Raw genomic sequence first — 12,821 nt, 5'->3', positions numbered from 1 at the left:
GGCTGGGGGGAGGGGGGGAGGAGGCGTTTCCCTCGAACTTCGGAACTGGGAGGGCCCAGGAGAGCGGAGGGACCAATGGGATTTCTCCCTTGTGCAGCGTCATCAGTCTCCGGGCAGAGCCTCCCTTGACTTCGCCCGATGGAGGAGAGAGTTCGGCGAAGAAAGAGAAGCGGAGAAAGTTGCAGGGGGGGGTCTTTTCAGTCTGGGGGGGACTGAAGCTTCGGGGGGGGGGAGAGTATTTCATGACAGCTCCGCAGGGGAGCGTGCACTTCCTTTGGGGCCCCGCCTGATTCTCACACAGCCTCCCTTTCTTGGGTCTGGCCAGTCGAAAGAAAAGAAGAAAGAGGGGCGACATGAGAGCAGAATTCCAGAATTTGAGGGGCTGCCCCAAGGAAGAGGGGGGGGTCACGCTACTCTCCAAAGCACCAGAGGGAAGGAAAAAGGAACAAAGGTTGGAAACTGATCAAAGAGAGAAGCAACCTGGAATGAAGGAGGAAATTCCTAACAGGGAGAACAATTAACCCATGGAACAACCTGCCTCCAGAAATCGTGGGCGCTCCATCACTGGAGACTTTTAAGAAGAGCCTGGACCACGAGACAGTCACTTGTCTGGGATGGTACGATGGGTTCTCCTGCTTGAGCAGGGGGCTGGACTAGAAGACCTCTAAGGTCCCTTCCAGCTTCTATTCTATTCTATTCTATTCTATTCTATTCTATTCTATTCTATTCTATTCTGTTCCATTCTATTCTGTTTTCTTTGTGGCCCTGGACTGGAGGGGTGGACTAGATGCCCTTTTAGTTCCCACAGGGCCCAGGGGAACCCAGGCTGGAGCTGCCAAGCTTGAGGGGCTCTTCTGGGCTCCTCCACCCCCCCCCCCAATATGGAAACAGGAAGCTCCCAGCAGCTGCATTGGATGACAAGAAGGGAGGGGCAGCCCCACACCCAGCCAGGATTTGGGGGGGTCACAGACAAACCCCCCAACCCAAAGGCAAGCTGCGGAAAACCCTCAGCTAAACCAGGAAAGAGGGAATCTGCAGGGATCCCTCCTGGTCCAGCCGGATCCTCTCACCAGCCCCCCCCTTCCTGGGGGGAATTTCCCCTTTCCCAAAGCCTCTCTTGGGGGTCCCACCCCCTTTCTGCTCCTTCCCCACAAGCATCGGGGTCCCTCCCAGCCTCCCCCCTGCCCTCCCCCCTCCTTACCAGGGGGGGTTCCTTGCCCCCCTCCCTTCCAGTGACCCAGGCCAGCGCCCCCACCAGGAACAGCAGGGGGAGCCCAGCCAAGCCCACGGATGCTCCCAGCCCCAGAGGCGGAATCGGTGGGCCTGGATTGGGGGGGGGGGGCATTTTTTCTCTCAGTCAGTTTTGGGAAGGCCCAGAAATCCGAAAGGACCAATGGGAATTTTCCCTTCTGGAGCGTCATCGGTCTTCGGGCAGAGTCTCTCTCGACTTCACCCGATGGAAGAGGCCGTCCGGCGCAGAGCTAGAAGCGGAGAACGGGGGGGGGGAGGTCTTTTGGGGGGGATTTTATGGGGAGAGAAATCAGCCCTGAAAGAAAAGAAAAAAGAAAAAAAAAAGAAAAAATAGATGCATATCCATGGACAGGGTGTATAAGAGGATCTGAGCAGATTTTCTTTCTTCTAGAATATCTCAATATTATTTTAAGAAGGATGGAAGGATGCAGCGTATATTAAATAAAATAAATTTATAACACCTAATTATAACCTGGAATTTTAATAGAAATTCTGTGGACTTCAGTAATCCTGGAATTCCTCCTTCCTTCCTCTTCCTCCTCCCCTTTCCTGCCCCCCATAAGAGAGTCCTCCCTTCTCCCCTCCCCCTCCCCAAATTGAGGCCTCCGCTGTCTCCGGATTGACCATCCAGGCTAGTTCAGGCCTAACCCAGAAGCGGTTCGGGAGGAGGGTGGGCAGATCCCAGGGAGGTGAAGGGGCAGGACCCCCCCTCCTCCTCAATTTCCCCAAGCCCTGCCAGAGGGAGGGGACCCCTGGGAGACCCCCAATTCCTGCTTCCCCCGGAGAGCCTCTTCCGTGGCTGGGAAGCTGCTGGAGCTGGAGGTTCTCCTGGCTTCATCCGGACCTCTTTCTCCAGGATCGGAGCCCCTTTGAGCCCCCTCACAAACCACGGTGGCTCCTGCCCCCTCGCACCCAGCGCCCCCTCCCTCCCACCCTCCCTCCCTCCCTCCCTCTTCGGGGCCCTGATCCCCTCATCTCCCCCCTTCAGACGAACTCCCCCCACGTCCATCTCCCCCCCCCCAAAAGGAGCCAGGGCCGGGGAGGGCGGAGAGCAGGGCGGCCTCCCTGGGGATGGGGGGGGAGACGTCCCTCCCTGGATCGCCTTCGCTTTGTCTGCCGGTGGGTGAAGTCACAAAGGACTCTGCCCGGAGACCGATGACGCTGCAGGAGGGAGAATTCCCATTGGTTCCTCTCCGTCAGGGCATTTCCAGTTCTGACGTCCGAGGAAAACGCCTCCCCCGCCCCCACCCTCCAGATCCTCCCCCCCATTCCGCCTCTGGGGCTGGGGGCGTCCCTGGGCTCTGCTGGGGTCTCTCTGATCCTGGAGGGGAGGCGGGAGGGGAGGCGCTGGGCCACAACCCTGGAAGCGAAGGGGGGGGAAACCCCACTAAGGAGTAGCTGGGCGGGAGGAGGTGAGGGGCTCCGAGGAATCCTCAGTGCTCCTGGGGGAGGGGGGAAGAAATGGCTTCGTGTCTTAAGGAAAAGGGTCGAGGGCAAGAGACCCTGCAGGGCCTCCCTCCCTCCCCACATCCCCCCCAGGAGGACAGAGAGAGACCCCTCTCTTGCCTGGTTATGGCCGGGGGGGGGGGTCGCGGAAGACAGCCGAGGTGGGGTTTTCTTAGGGGAGAATCTAGTTCTTCATAGTCTTGAGTGTCCTAAGGAGTCTCTCTGGCAGTTGCGGGGTCCCAGTCCCCCCCATTCGGGGCGGGGATCCCGATTGAAGCGGACCCCTCCCCCGAGACAGCTGCCTGGCCTTCAGTGACACCCCCGCGATATGCAGGGCGCCCCCTGAGGCTGCTCTCCCCGAGGGAATTGTTTTCAAGAGGGGGTCGCCATTTCTTGCCTCCCCCCTCCTGGGAAAAAAGTTCCCCTCGGGATATGGAGGGTTTCCCTCCCCCTCCTCCCCTCCAGAGCGAGGGTCGCAGTATGGAAGGGATCGGAACGGCCGCTCTGCGCCAGGGAGGCCTTTTCCTTTCCATCCAGGTCCAGTCAGAGCACAAACTGCACCCGGAGGAGAGAGAAAGAAGGGAGGGAGGGAGGGAGAGAAAAAAGGAAGGAAGGGAGGGAGGGAGGGAAAGATGGGAAGGGAGGGAGGGAGGGACGGGAGGGAGGGAGGGAGGGAGGGAGGGAGGGAGAAAAAAGGAAGGAAGGGAGGGAGGGAGGGAAAGAGGAAGGAGGAAGGGAGGGAGGAGAAAGGAGGGAGGAAGGAAGGAAAGGAGGGAGGGAGGGAGGGAGAAAGGAGGGAAAGAGGGAGGGAGGGAGGGAGGGAGGGAGGGAGGGAGGAAAGAAGGAAGGAAGGGAGGGAGGGAGGGAGGAAGGAAGGAAGGAAAGAGGGAGGGAGGGAGGAAGGAAGGAAGGAAGGAAAGAGGGAGGGAGGGAGGAAGGAAGGAAGGAAGGAAAGAGGGAGGGAGGGAGGAAGGAAGGATTGTCGCTTTCCCCCCTCTGATCCCCCCCTTGAGATCAACACCCGCCCCTCTTCAACCAAATCCGACCTATTTCAAGGGGTTAAAATCCCCCCCCCCCAGCGCTGGGGGCAAAACCTCCCCCCCTCCGGCAGCCCCTTTGCCGGGAAGGGGAAGGGTCCAAGCAGAGGCTTTCAGTGGGGGGGGGAGGGGACTGACCCCAGGAAGGGGGGAGAGCCAGTCCCCCCCAGGACGGGGATTTGGCCTCCTTCTTCACGGGGGGCCAGGAAACGCGTGTCTCCGTGTGTGAAGGCGCCCAGTCAGCCGCCTCAGGGACCCCCAAGTCCTCGGTGGCTGCGGGGCTGCCCCTCCCCTTCTGCCCTCCCCTGCAGCCCCCCGGCCCTTCTAGGCAGGACCAAAGTGGGGGGAGGGCAAAAGGAAGTGCACGCTCCCCTGCAGGGCTGGTCTGAAGCCCCCCCTTGAGCTGCGCCCCCCCCGACTGAAGGGATTTTCACCCACTTTCTCTGCTTCTCTCTCTGCGCCGAACTATCTCCTCTATCGGGTGAAGTCAAGGGAGGCTCTGCCCGGAGACCGATGACGCTGCAGAAGGGAGAAATCCCATTGGTCCGTCCGCTTTTCTGGGCCCTCCCAGTTCCGAAGTTCGAGGAAAACGCCCCCTCCCCCCGATTCTGCCTCTGGGGCTGGGAGCCTCCGGGTCTCTCTCCCCTCTCTCTGGGGGCGCTTGCGGGGCGGCGTCCATGGGCTCCGCGGGGCTCCCCCTGACGCTGCTGCTGCTGGTGTGGGCGCTGGCCCGGATCCCCGGAAGCGAAGGGGGGAAGGAGACCCCCGGTAAGGAGGGGGTGGGCGGGGGGAGGAGAGGGACGGGGACCCCAGTAGTGGGAAAAGGGGTGGAGGGCAAGAGAGACGGGAGCCTGCAGGAGCCTCGATCTCCGCGTGGTCTCCGCCCCTCCCTCGCAGCATTTCCCCCCCCCGCGCAGAACAAAGAGGGAGCCCCCCCTTTCCTGGTTGCGTCCGAGTCGCGGAAAGGCAGCCGAGGTGGGATAAGAGGCGTCTGGACCCCTCTCTCCCCCCCCCCGTGGTTGGCTGTTGGGGGACCTTGCAGACCCCGAATTAGCGCCTGAGCCCGAAGTTTCTTGCAACGAAAGAGGAAGGAGACGGAAAGCGAAAGCGAAAGAGGGAAACTGAGGCATTTTCACACCTGACTCCACAAAGGCAACCAAATGTATATAAAAAAAGACGTTTTTTGGCAAAAGTCTTTTTGCAACCTCAGTTTTTCTTCTGAATCTCCATTTTTTTTAGGGGGAGGGAACAGTTGAGCTGGATTCCTTCTTGGGGGAGACTCTGAATTTGGGAGGAGACCCGGAACCCCCACCCCATATTCCCCATTGCTGAATCGGGAGCTGGAGGGGAGGGGGGAACTGAGGGAGAAGGATATTGGGGGGGGGTCTGAATTGCTCCCCTAAATTGGCTCCCCAAAACTGTCCCTTTAGTGAGGAGGGCTGGAGCCCCTCCCTTTGAGGTGGTCTTAGGGGGCTGCAGGGGGGGTCTTTTGGGGAGTGGGACAGAAAAGGCCTCAAAAATCACCCAAAGGTGATTTTTGGCTGAAGGGCTGAAGGTTAGAGGGGAAGAGGAAAACGGAAGGTGGGGCTTAAAGCCCAGCAGCATGGGTGCAGGTATCCTTACTGTGACCCCCCCCATATGCTCCCCCAAAGGAAGAGGAAGAGGATCTTATTTCCCTGCAGCCCAGAGAGTTCCTGGGGGGTCTCTTCCCTCCCTGCATATTTCCTGCCTTTTGGGGGGGGCAAAGAAGCCCCCCTTTATGGATTACTGCCTTGTCGTGGCGAAGGGGCTTGCGTAACTCAATGAAGCTATAAGCTATGCCATGCAGGGCCACCCAAGACGGACAGGTTATAGCAGAGAGTTCTGACAAAATGTGATCCACTGGAGAAGGAAATGGCAAACCACTCCAGTATCTTTGCCATGAAAACCCCATGGACAGTACTAAAAGGCAAAAAGATATGACGCCGGAAGATGAGCCCCTCAGGTGTCCAATATGCTCCTGGGGAAGAGCAGAGGGCTAGTACTAGTAGCGCCAGAAAGAATGAAGCGACTGGGCCAAAGCCGAAAGGACGCTCAGCTGTGGATATATCTGGTGGTGAAAGGAAAGTCCGATGCTGTAAAGATTTTTTCTCCATAGGAACCTGGAATGTAAGATCCATGAATCAAGGCAAGCTAGACGTAGTCAAAAAAGAGATGACAAGACTGAACATCGACATCTTAGGAATCAGCAAACTAAAATGGACAGGAATGGGTGAATTTAACTCAGATGACCATCAGGTATACTACTGTGGGCAAGAATCCCTCAGAAGAAATGGAGTAGCCTTCATAGTCAATAAAAGAATAGGAAAAGCAATACTGGGATACAATCCCCAAAATGACAGAATGATCTCAATTCGAATCCAAGGCAAACCATTCAATATCACAATAGTCCAAATCTATGCCCCAACCACTGGTGCTGAAGAGGATGAAATTGACCGGTTCTATGAAGCCCTACAGCATCTTATAGAATTAACACCAAAAAATGATGTCCTTATCATCATGGGGGATTGGAATGCTAAGGTAGGAAGCCAAAAGATAACCGGAATAACAGGCAAGTTTGGCCTTGGAGTAGAAAATGAAGAGGGCACAGGCTGATAGAATTTTGTCAAGAGAATACGATGGTCATAACAAACACTCGTTTCCAACAACCCAAGAGACGGCTCTACATGGACATCACCAGACGGTCAACATAGAAATCAGATTGACTATGTGCTCTGCAGCCAAAGATGGAGAAGCTCTATACAGTCAGTAAAAACAAGACCAGGAGCTGACTGTGGCTCAGATCATGAGCTTCTCGTTGCAAAATTTAGGCTTAAATTGAAAAAAGTAGGGAAAAGCACTAGGCCACTCAGGTATGAACTAAATCATATTCCTGATGAATATACAGTAGAGGTGACAAATAGATTTAAGGAATTAGATCTGATAGACAGAGTGCCTGAAGAACTATGGATGGAAGTTCGCAACATTGTACAAGAGGTAGCAACTAAAACCATCCCAAAGAAAAAGAAATGCAAGAAAGCAAAATGGCTGTCTGAGGAAGCTTTGCAAATAGCTGAGGAAAGAAGGGAAGCGAAAGGCAAAGGAGAAAGAGAAAGATACACCCAATTGAATGCAGAATTCCAGAGAGTAGCTAGAAGAGATAAGAATGCCTTCTTAAATGAACAGTGCAAAGAAATAGAAGAAAACAACAGAATAGGGAGGACCAGAGATCTCTTCAAGAAAATTGGTGATATGAAGGGAACGTTTCATGCAAAGATGGGCATGATAAAGGACCAAAATGGCAGGGACCTAACAGAGGCAGAAGAGATTAAGAAGAGATGGCAAAACTACACAGAAGAACTATACAAGAATGAGCTTAACATCCCAGATAACCACAATGAGATGGTCACTGACCTCGAACCAGACATCCTAGAATGTGAAGTGAAATGGGCCTTAGAAAATCTGAGCAACAACAAAGCTAGTGGAGGTGACAGTATTCCAGCTGAGCTATTCAAAATCTTAAAAGACGATGCAGTAAAAGTGCTACACTCAATTTGCCAGCAAATTTGGAAAACTCAACAGTGGCCACAGGATTTGAAAAGGTCAGTTTACATTCCAATTCCAAAGAAAGGCAATGTCAAAGAATGTTCAAACTACCGCACCATTGCACTCATTTCACATGCTAGTAAAGTTATGCTTAAAATCCTACAAGCTAGACTCCAGCAGTATGTGGATCGAGAACTGCCAGAAGTACAGGCAGGATTTCGAAGAGGCAGAGGAACTAGAGATCAAATTGCCAACATACGCTGGATCATGGAGAAAGCTAGGGAGTTCCAGAAAAACATCTACTTCTGCTTCATTGACTATGCAAAAGCCTTTGATTGTGTGGATCACAACAAACTGTGGCAAGTCCTTAAAGAGATGGGAGTACCAGACCATCTCATTTGTCTCTTGAGAAACCTATATGTGGGTCAAGAAGCAACAGTGAGAACCGAACACGGAACCACTGATTGGTTCAAAATTGGAAAAGGAGTCCGGCAAGGCTGTATACTGTCGCCCTGCCTATTTAACTTATATGCAGAGCACATCATGAGAAAGGCAGGGCTAGATGAATCAAAAGTTGGAATTAAGATTGCTGGGAGACATATCAACAACCTAAGATATGCAGATGATACCACTCTAAGGGCAGAAAGTGAAGAGGAACTAAGGAGCCTCTTGATGTGGGTGAAGAAGGAGAGTGCAAAAGTTGGCTTGAAACTCAACATTAAGAAAACCAAAATCATGGCTTTTGGCCCTCTCAATTTCTGGCAAATAGATGGGGAAGAAATGGAGGTAGTGACAGATTTTATTTTTCTGGGCTCCAAGATCACCTCAGATGGGGACTGCAGCCAAGAAATTAAAAGACGCTTGCTCCTGGGGAGGAAAGCTATGGCAAATCTAGACAGCATTCTAAAAAGCAGAGACATCACCCTGCCAACAAAAGTGCGTATAGTCCAGGCCATGGTTTTCCCAGTTGCAATGTATGGCTGTGAAAGTTGGACCATAAGAAAGGCTGAGCGCCAAAGAATTGAGGCCTTTGAACTATGGTGCTGGAGAAGACTCCTGCGAGTCCCTTGGACTGCAAGGCGTTCAAACCGGTCAGTCCTAGAAGAGATCAACCCTGACTACTCTTTAGAAGGCCAGATCCTGAAGTTGAAACTCAAATACTTTGGCCACCTAATGAGAAGGAAGGACTCACTGGAGAAGGGCCTAATGCTGGAAAAGATGGAGGGCAAGAGAAGAAGGGGACAACAGAGAATGAGATGCCTGGATGGAGTCACTGAAGCAGTAGGTGTGAACTTAAATGGACTCCAGAAGATGGTAGAGGACAGGAAGACCTGGAGGAACGTTGTCCATGGGGTCGCGATGGGTCGGACACGACTTCGCAATTAACAACAACAAAAGAAGCCCCACCTGGATCCAGCGTTCCCTGCAGAGTTAGGCCGAGTGCTGGACCAGCTGAACTTCTGTCTGCCTTTCTCCACCCTCGGGAGAAGGAGGCGGTCCCTCAGAAACCTCTTTCCCCCCCTTCCTCATTTTCCTCCCCTCCCCCGACCCCCACTAACAGGGAATCCCGCTGGGACCGACAGTTCCCCATCCCTCCTCCAGGTGGCGCCTTCTGGCAGTCTCTTGCGGCAGGTCTCCCCTCCTCTGACAAGCCTGTGTCCCTCCTCGAGGAGAGGCTGGGAACCATGGGCCCTGGAGTCCCTCCTGACCCTCTTCTTCCTCTCCGCAGCCCATTTCCTGTACCAGGCGAAGGCCGAGTGCTGCTTCCTCAATGGGACGCGGTGGGTGAGGCTCCTGAACAGGTACATCTATGACCGACAGGAGTATCTCCGCTTCGACAGCGCCCGCGGGGAGTTCGAGGCCGTCACGGCGCTGGGGGAGGTGGATGCGGAGGCTTTCAACAGGGATAAGCGCCTCCTCCAGTACTGGAAGGCCAGAGTGAATCGCTTCTGCCGAAGCAACTACGAGGCTCTCCAGGGCGGCCCCTTGATTGGCCGGAGAGGTGAGTGGGGGAGGGGGATGCCAGGACACCCCCCTTTTCATTTCATGTCTTAGGACTCTCCCGGAGAAAGATTTGCCCCTGATGTATTCTATGCCCTCCGATCTATGAAATTTATTCATTGGTATTTATTGCTATTTATTGAGACTCCTAATCCCTTCACCCACCTCAAAGTGGACCTCTGGATAGGGTAGGATATAACATCACCCCTAAATAAAAAATAAATAAATAAAAAGGTATAAAAAATAAGTTTAAAAATAAATTTCTGTTAAAAAGTTTGAAATTCTACAAGGATGACCATGAAACATGCCAAAGGGAAGAAACAGATTCCTCTCGTTCCTATCGGTCCCATCATCTTCCTTCTCTTCCCAAGATCTAAAGATTCCCCTGCCCGAAAAACTTCTTTCCAGAATATTATACCAAATATATTTTTCTCGGGGGGGGGGGAGAAGGAATCCAGCAAGGTCTCTCCTTTGCCCAGGATATAGATATATTTCAATATAATCTATATCCCATATAACATTTCAATATAATATTTTATATTAATAAATCAATAATATTTCTTTATTGATTTACTTATCAACTTTTAAAACCATCTCTTTCTCTCTCAGAGGAACTTTGCGTGTATACACATAAAATATAAAACCACCAAAATAGTCTATACAATTTAAGATTTAAAAGGCAGGGTCATGTGATCCCCTTCTGCAACCTTTTGACAAGCAAAGTCATTGGCAGGTGGCCAAGTGCTAAGGCGGGACTTCCTTCCCTCCCTCTCTCCTTCGCTACTTCCCTCTTTCTCATTCTTATCTCCTTCTGAAGGAAGAATTTGACCCCCCCCCCATTTCCCTTCTTCCATATATTCACTGAACAAGGAAAAGTCTCCAGAGACAGAAAAGACAAGCCATTGAGGGAACTAGCATAAAAAGGCGCATTCCCCTTTAAGAATTAGCTACTGGCTAGAAAGGAAAGTTAAGGAGCGCAGTGCACACTTAAGGAAGAAAAAAAATGTAGTAAGTATGGCTGCTGGCTAAGGCAGCCTTCCCAAATGGCTCCATTCTTAAGTAAAGGAATGCTACAGGCAAAATCCATTCAGGAGAAAAATACTTCAAAATTCCTTGCAGCAAAACTTACAGCTAACAATAGCAGAGCAGTAGAAGCTAACATGAGACATCAGCCATCAGCCAAATAGAAATTGCCAAACACTCCTTAAGAACACAAAATCCCCAATGTACAAATCCCAGAACTTCAAAGTCACAAAAGAATCCTTCCACTCTCCATTTCCCTCCTTGCCTCACCTCCAGCCGGTGCTGCCTTTCTTCATTCCTCATGGAGGGCAACCCCTCCTCCCTACGTTCCTTGCCTCTTGGTTGCTGCCAGCACAGGTGGCTGCCACAGAAGTTGTAGATCCACTTGTGGCCAGCCTGCTTGATCTCCTCTCCTCTCTCCCCACCCTCCTCCTCCTTCTTTCCATTCTGTGGAGAGAGCTGACTCCTCCTCCTCCCAAGGCTGCTTCTTTTTCTCTCTCTCCTTCTCCCGACCCAAACTGCCTCCTTTTATAGCTTCTCCTGTCTCCACCCCCTCCTCCTCCGTTCTCATGGGAGAGGGGGTGAGCCGGAAATGAGCCTGGGGCCTTTGCCTCGTCCCAGCCAGTCTGCAGCTCCAGACGACTCTCTCACAGTAAGTCCTTGCCTGCGCTGGCTCGTTCCCTCCCCTACTACATTTGGCTGGGCAGGGCAGCATACCATCTGCCATGTGCTCATGTACCACAGGTGGTACACATACCACCAGTTGAAAAGCGCTACTGTAAGCTGCCTAGAGTCATTTTATCATGAGATGGTGGCAAATAAATTTAATAAATAAATAAATGTTCCGGTATTATATCTATTTTTTAAAAATGTGGTTTTCTTTTGAATGGGATCCCTGCAATTGTCCAAAACATGCTGTGTGTCTTCCCCGTCTTCTGGGTCTCTTTCTGTCTCCCCCAAATCTGGCAGGAAATTCCTTCTGCCCTGGAGAGTTTCCAGTATTTATTCCTGTTGGACTTGTGCAATTTGATGATGGAAACTGATCCCAACCAGGAACGATTTATGTTTTTCCATCTTTCAGGATCCCGTTTAATTTCTTGCTGCAATTTGCTTTGGAAATGACTTAAAACAAATAATGTTTTTAAAACTGAAAAGGGCTCTTGGCCTGAACTAACCAACCTGGTCTCCTGTTCTGGCCCCTCCTGTGTCTCCCCCCCATGCCCCTTCTCCCCCTCCCACTCCTCCCCTCCAGCCAAGCCCACCGTCTCCATCTCCCCCACCAAGCTGGATCCCACTTCCCCTAACACCATCCTCCTCTGCATCGCGAGGGGCTTCTACCCCATGGAGATTGAGATCCGGTGGCTGAAGAACGGGCGGCCGGAGGAGGAGGGCGTGGCCTTCGGGGAAGAGCTCCAAAATGGAGACTGGACCTACCAGCTCCAGGTGATGCTGGAGACCCAGCCCCAGCGGGGAGACGTCTACACCTGCCAGGTGGAGCATGCCAGCCTGGAAGCCCCCATCACCGTCCAGTGGGGTGAGCCCCTCCCCCTCTGGGGACCCCCTCCTGCCCTGAGAAAGAGGACCCTCCTTGTGGGGGGAGCTGGGATGGACCCTCCTGGGGGGGAATCTGGCCCTGATGTTCCTGCTCAGGGGAGGCTCCTTCTCCTTCCCCAGAGCCCCGTTCCTCCAACTCGGCCAGGAGCAAACTCTGGACGGGGATCGTGGCAGCCGTGATCGGGGTGATCTTCTTTGCCATGGGGCTCTCCCTCCACCTGAAGAGCAAGAAAGGTGAGTCTGGGGGCTGGATAAGAGATTGTGGGGGAGGGGACCATCCAGGGGAGGCCTCTCAGCAAGCTTAGCAGATGGCAACGAGGCCCCCCTGGAAATTTGCTTGGGAAATTCTGTTCTTTGAGGGTCTATTGTATAAGTGAGCATCCTGCAACCTATTATGGGCTATCGATAGGGAGCCCCCCACCGGGTCCTCCATCCCACGAAGGGTCCTGATTGAGTCTTTTTCTCATTCCAGCAATTCCCATCCAGCCTCCTGCAGGTCAAGTTATAGATGTTTCTTTAATATTCATTAATTGATCCTTTAAAAGAAAAATGTGCCCAAACAAAACCTCCTAGCTGTGGATAACACAAATTTTTGAACTTTTGGGGAGCTTTTCATTTCAGAGACCTGAAAACAGTGCAATCAAAAACAAACACACACACATAAACACTAAAATCTGGCCCAGGAGATTTCCAGGTTTTGGGAAATTGCAAAAGAGAAGGGAAGTCTCCTTGTGACATTGCACACAATTTCTGGCAAAGCGACACCCAGCTTTGCTACTATTCCCCATTCTGGCCCCATCTTCTCTGTTAATATGAAATGTCTAGGGGGGGGAGGCCTCCTTTGTTGATTAAGTCCCCAGTTAAGTCAATTGGGGAAAATTCCATAAGCCTCTGGAGATGAATTGCTGGTCCTTTGCATCCTTTTCCTCTCTGAAAAAAAGGGGG

General features: G+C 52.4%; 1 protein-coding gene across 1 annotated transcript in view; it reads left to right on the top strand.

Annotated features, from left to right (window-relative positions):
- The first annotated feature begins 4,411 nt into the window (after positions 1-4,411).
- LOC120320031 (H-2 class II histocompatibility antigen, E-S beta chain-like) overlaps positions 4,412-12,821 on the top strand; it is a 41,297-nt gene continuing 32,887 nt past the window's right edge. The window contains exons 1-5 of the mRNA XM_039369454.1: positions 4,412-4,502; positions 9,028-9,300; positions 11,575-11,856; positions 11,997-12,110; positions 12,349-12,372. Coding sequence (XP_039225388.1) covers positions 4,412-4,502; positions 9,028-9,300; positions 11,575-11,856; positions 11,997-12,110; positions 12,349-12,372 — 784 coding nt within the window. The remainder of the gene's footprint in view (positions 4,503-9,027; positions 9,301-11,574; positions 11,857-11,996; positions 12,111-12,348; positions 12,373-12,821) is intronic.

This window comes from Crotalus tigris, unplaced genomic scaffold, assembly GCF_016545835.1.
Source record: "Crotalus tigris isolate CLP2741 ecotype Arizona unplaced genomic scaffold, ASM1654583v1 scf7180000021118.133368, whole genome shotgun sequence".
NCBI classification, from domain to species: domain Eukaryota; kingdom Metazoa; phylum Chordata; class Lepidosauria; order Squamata; family Viperidae; genus Crotalus; species Crotalus tigris.
Note: the sequence above shows the minus strand (reverse complement) of the source record. Positions and strands in the feature narration are given on the sequence as shown.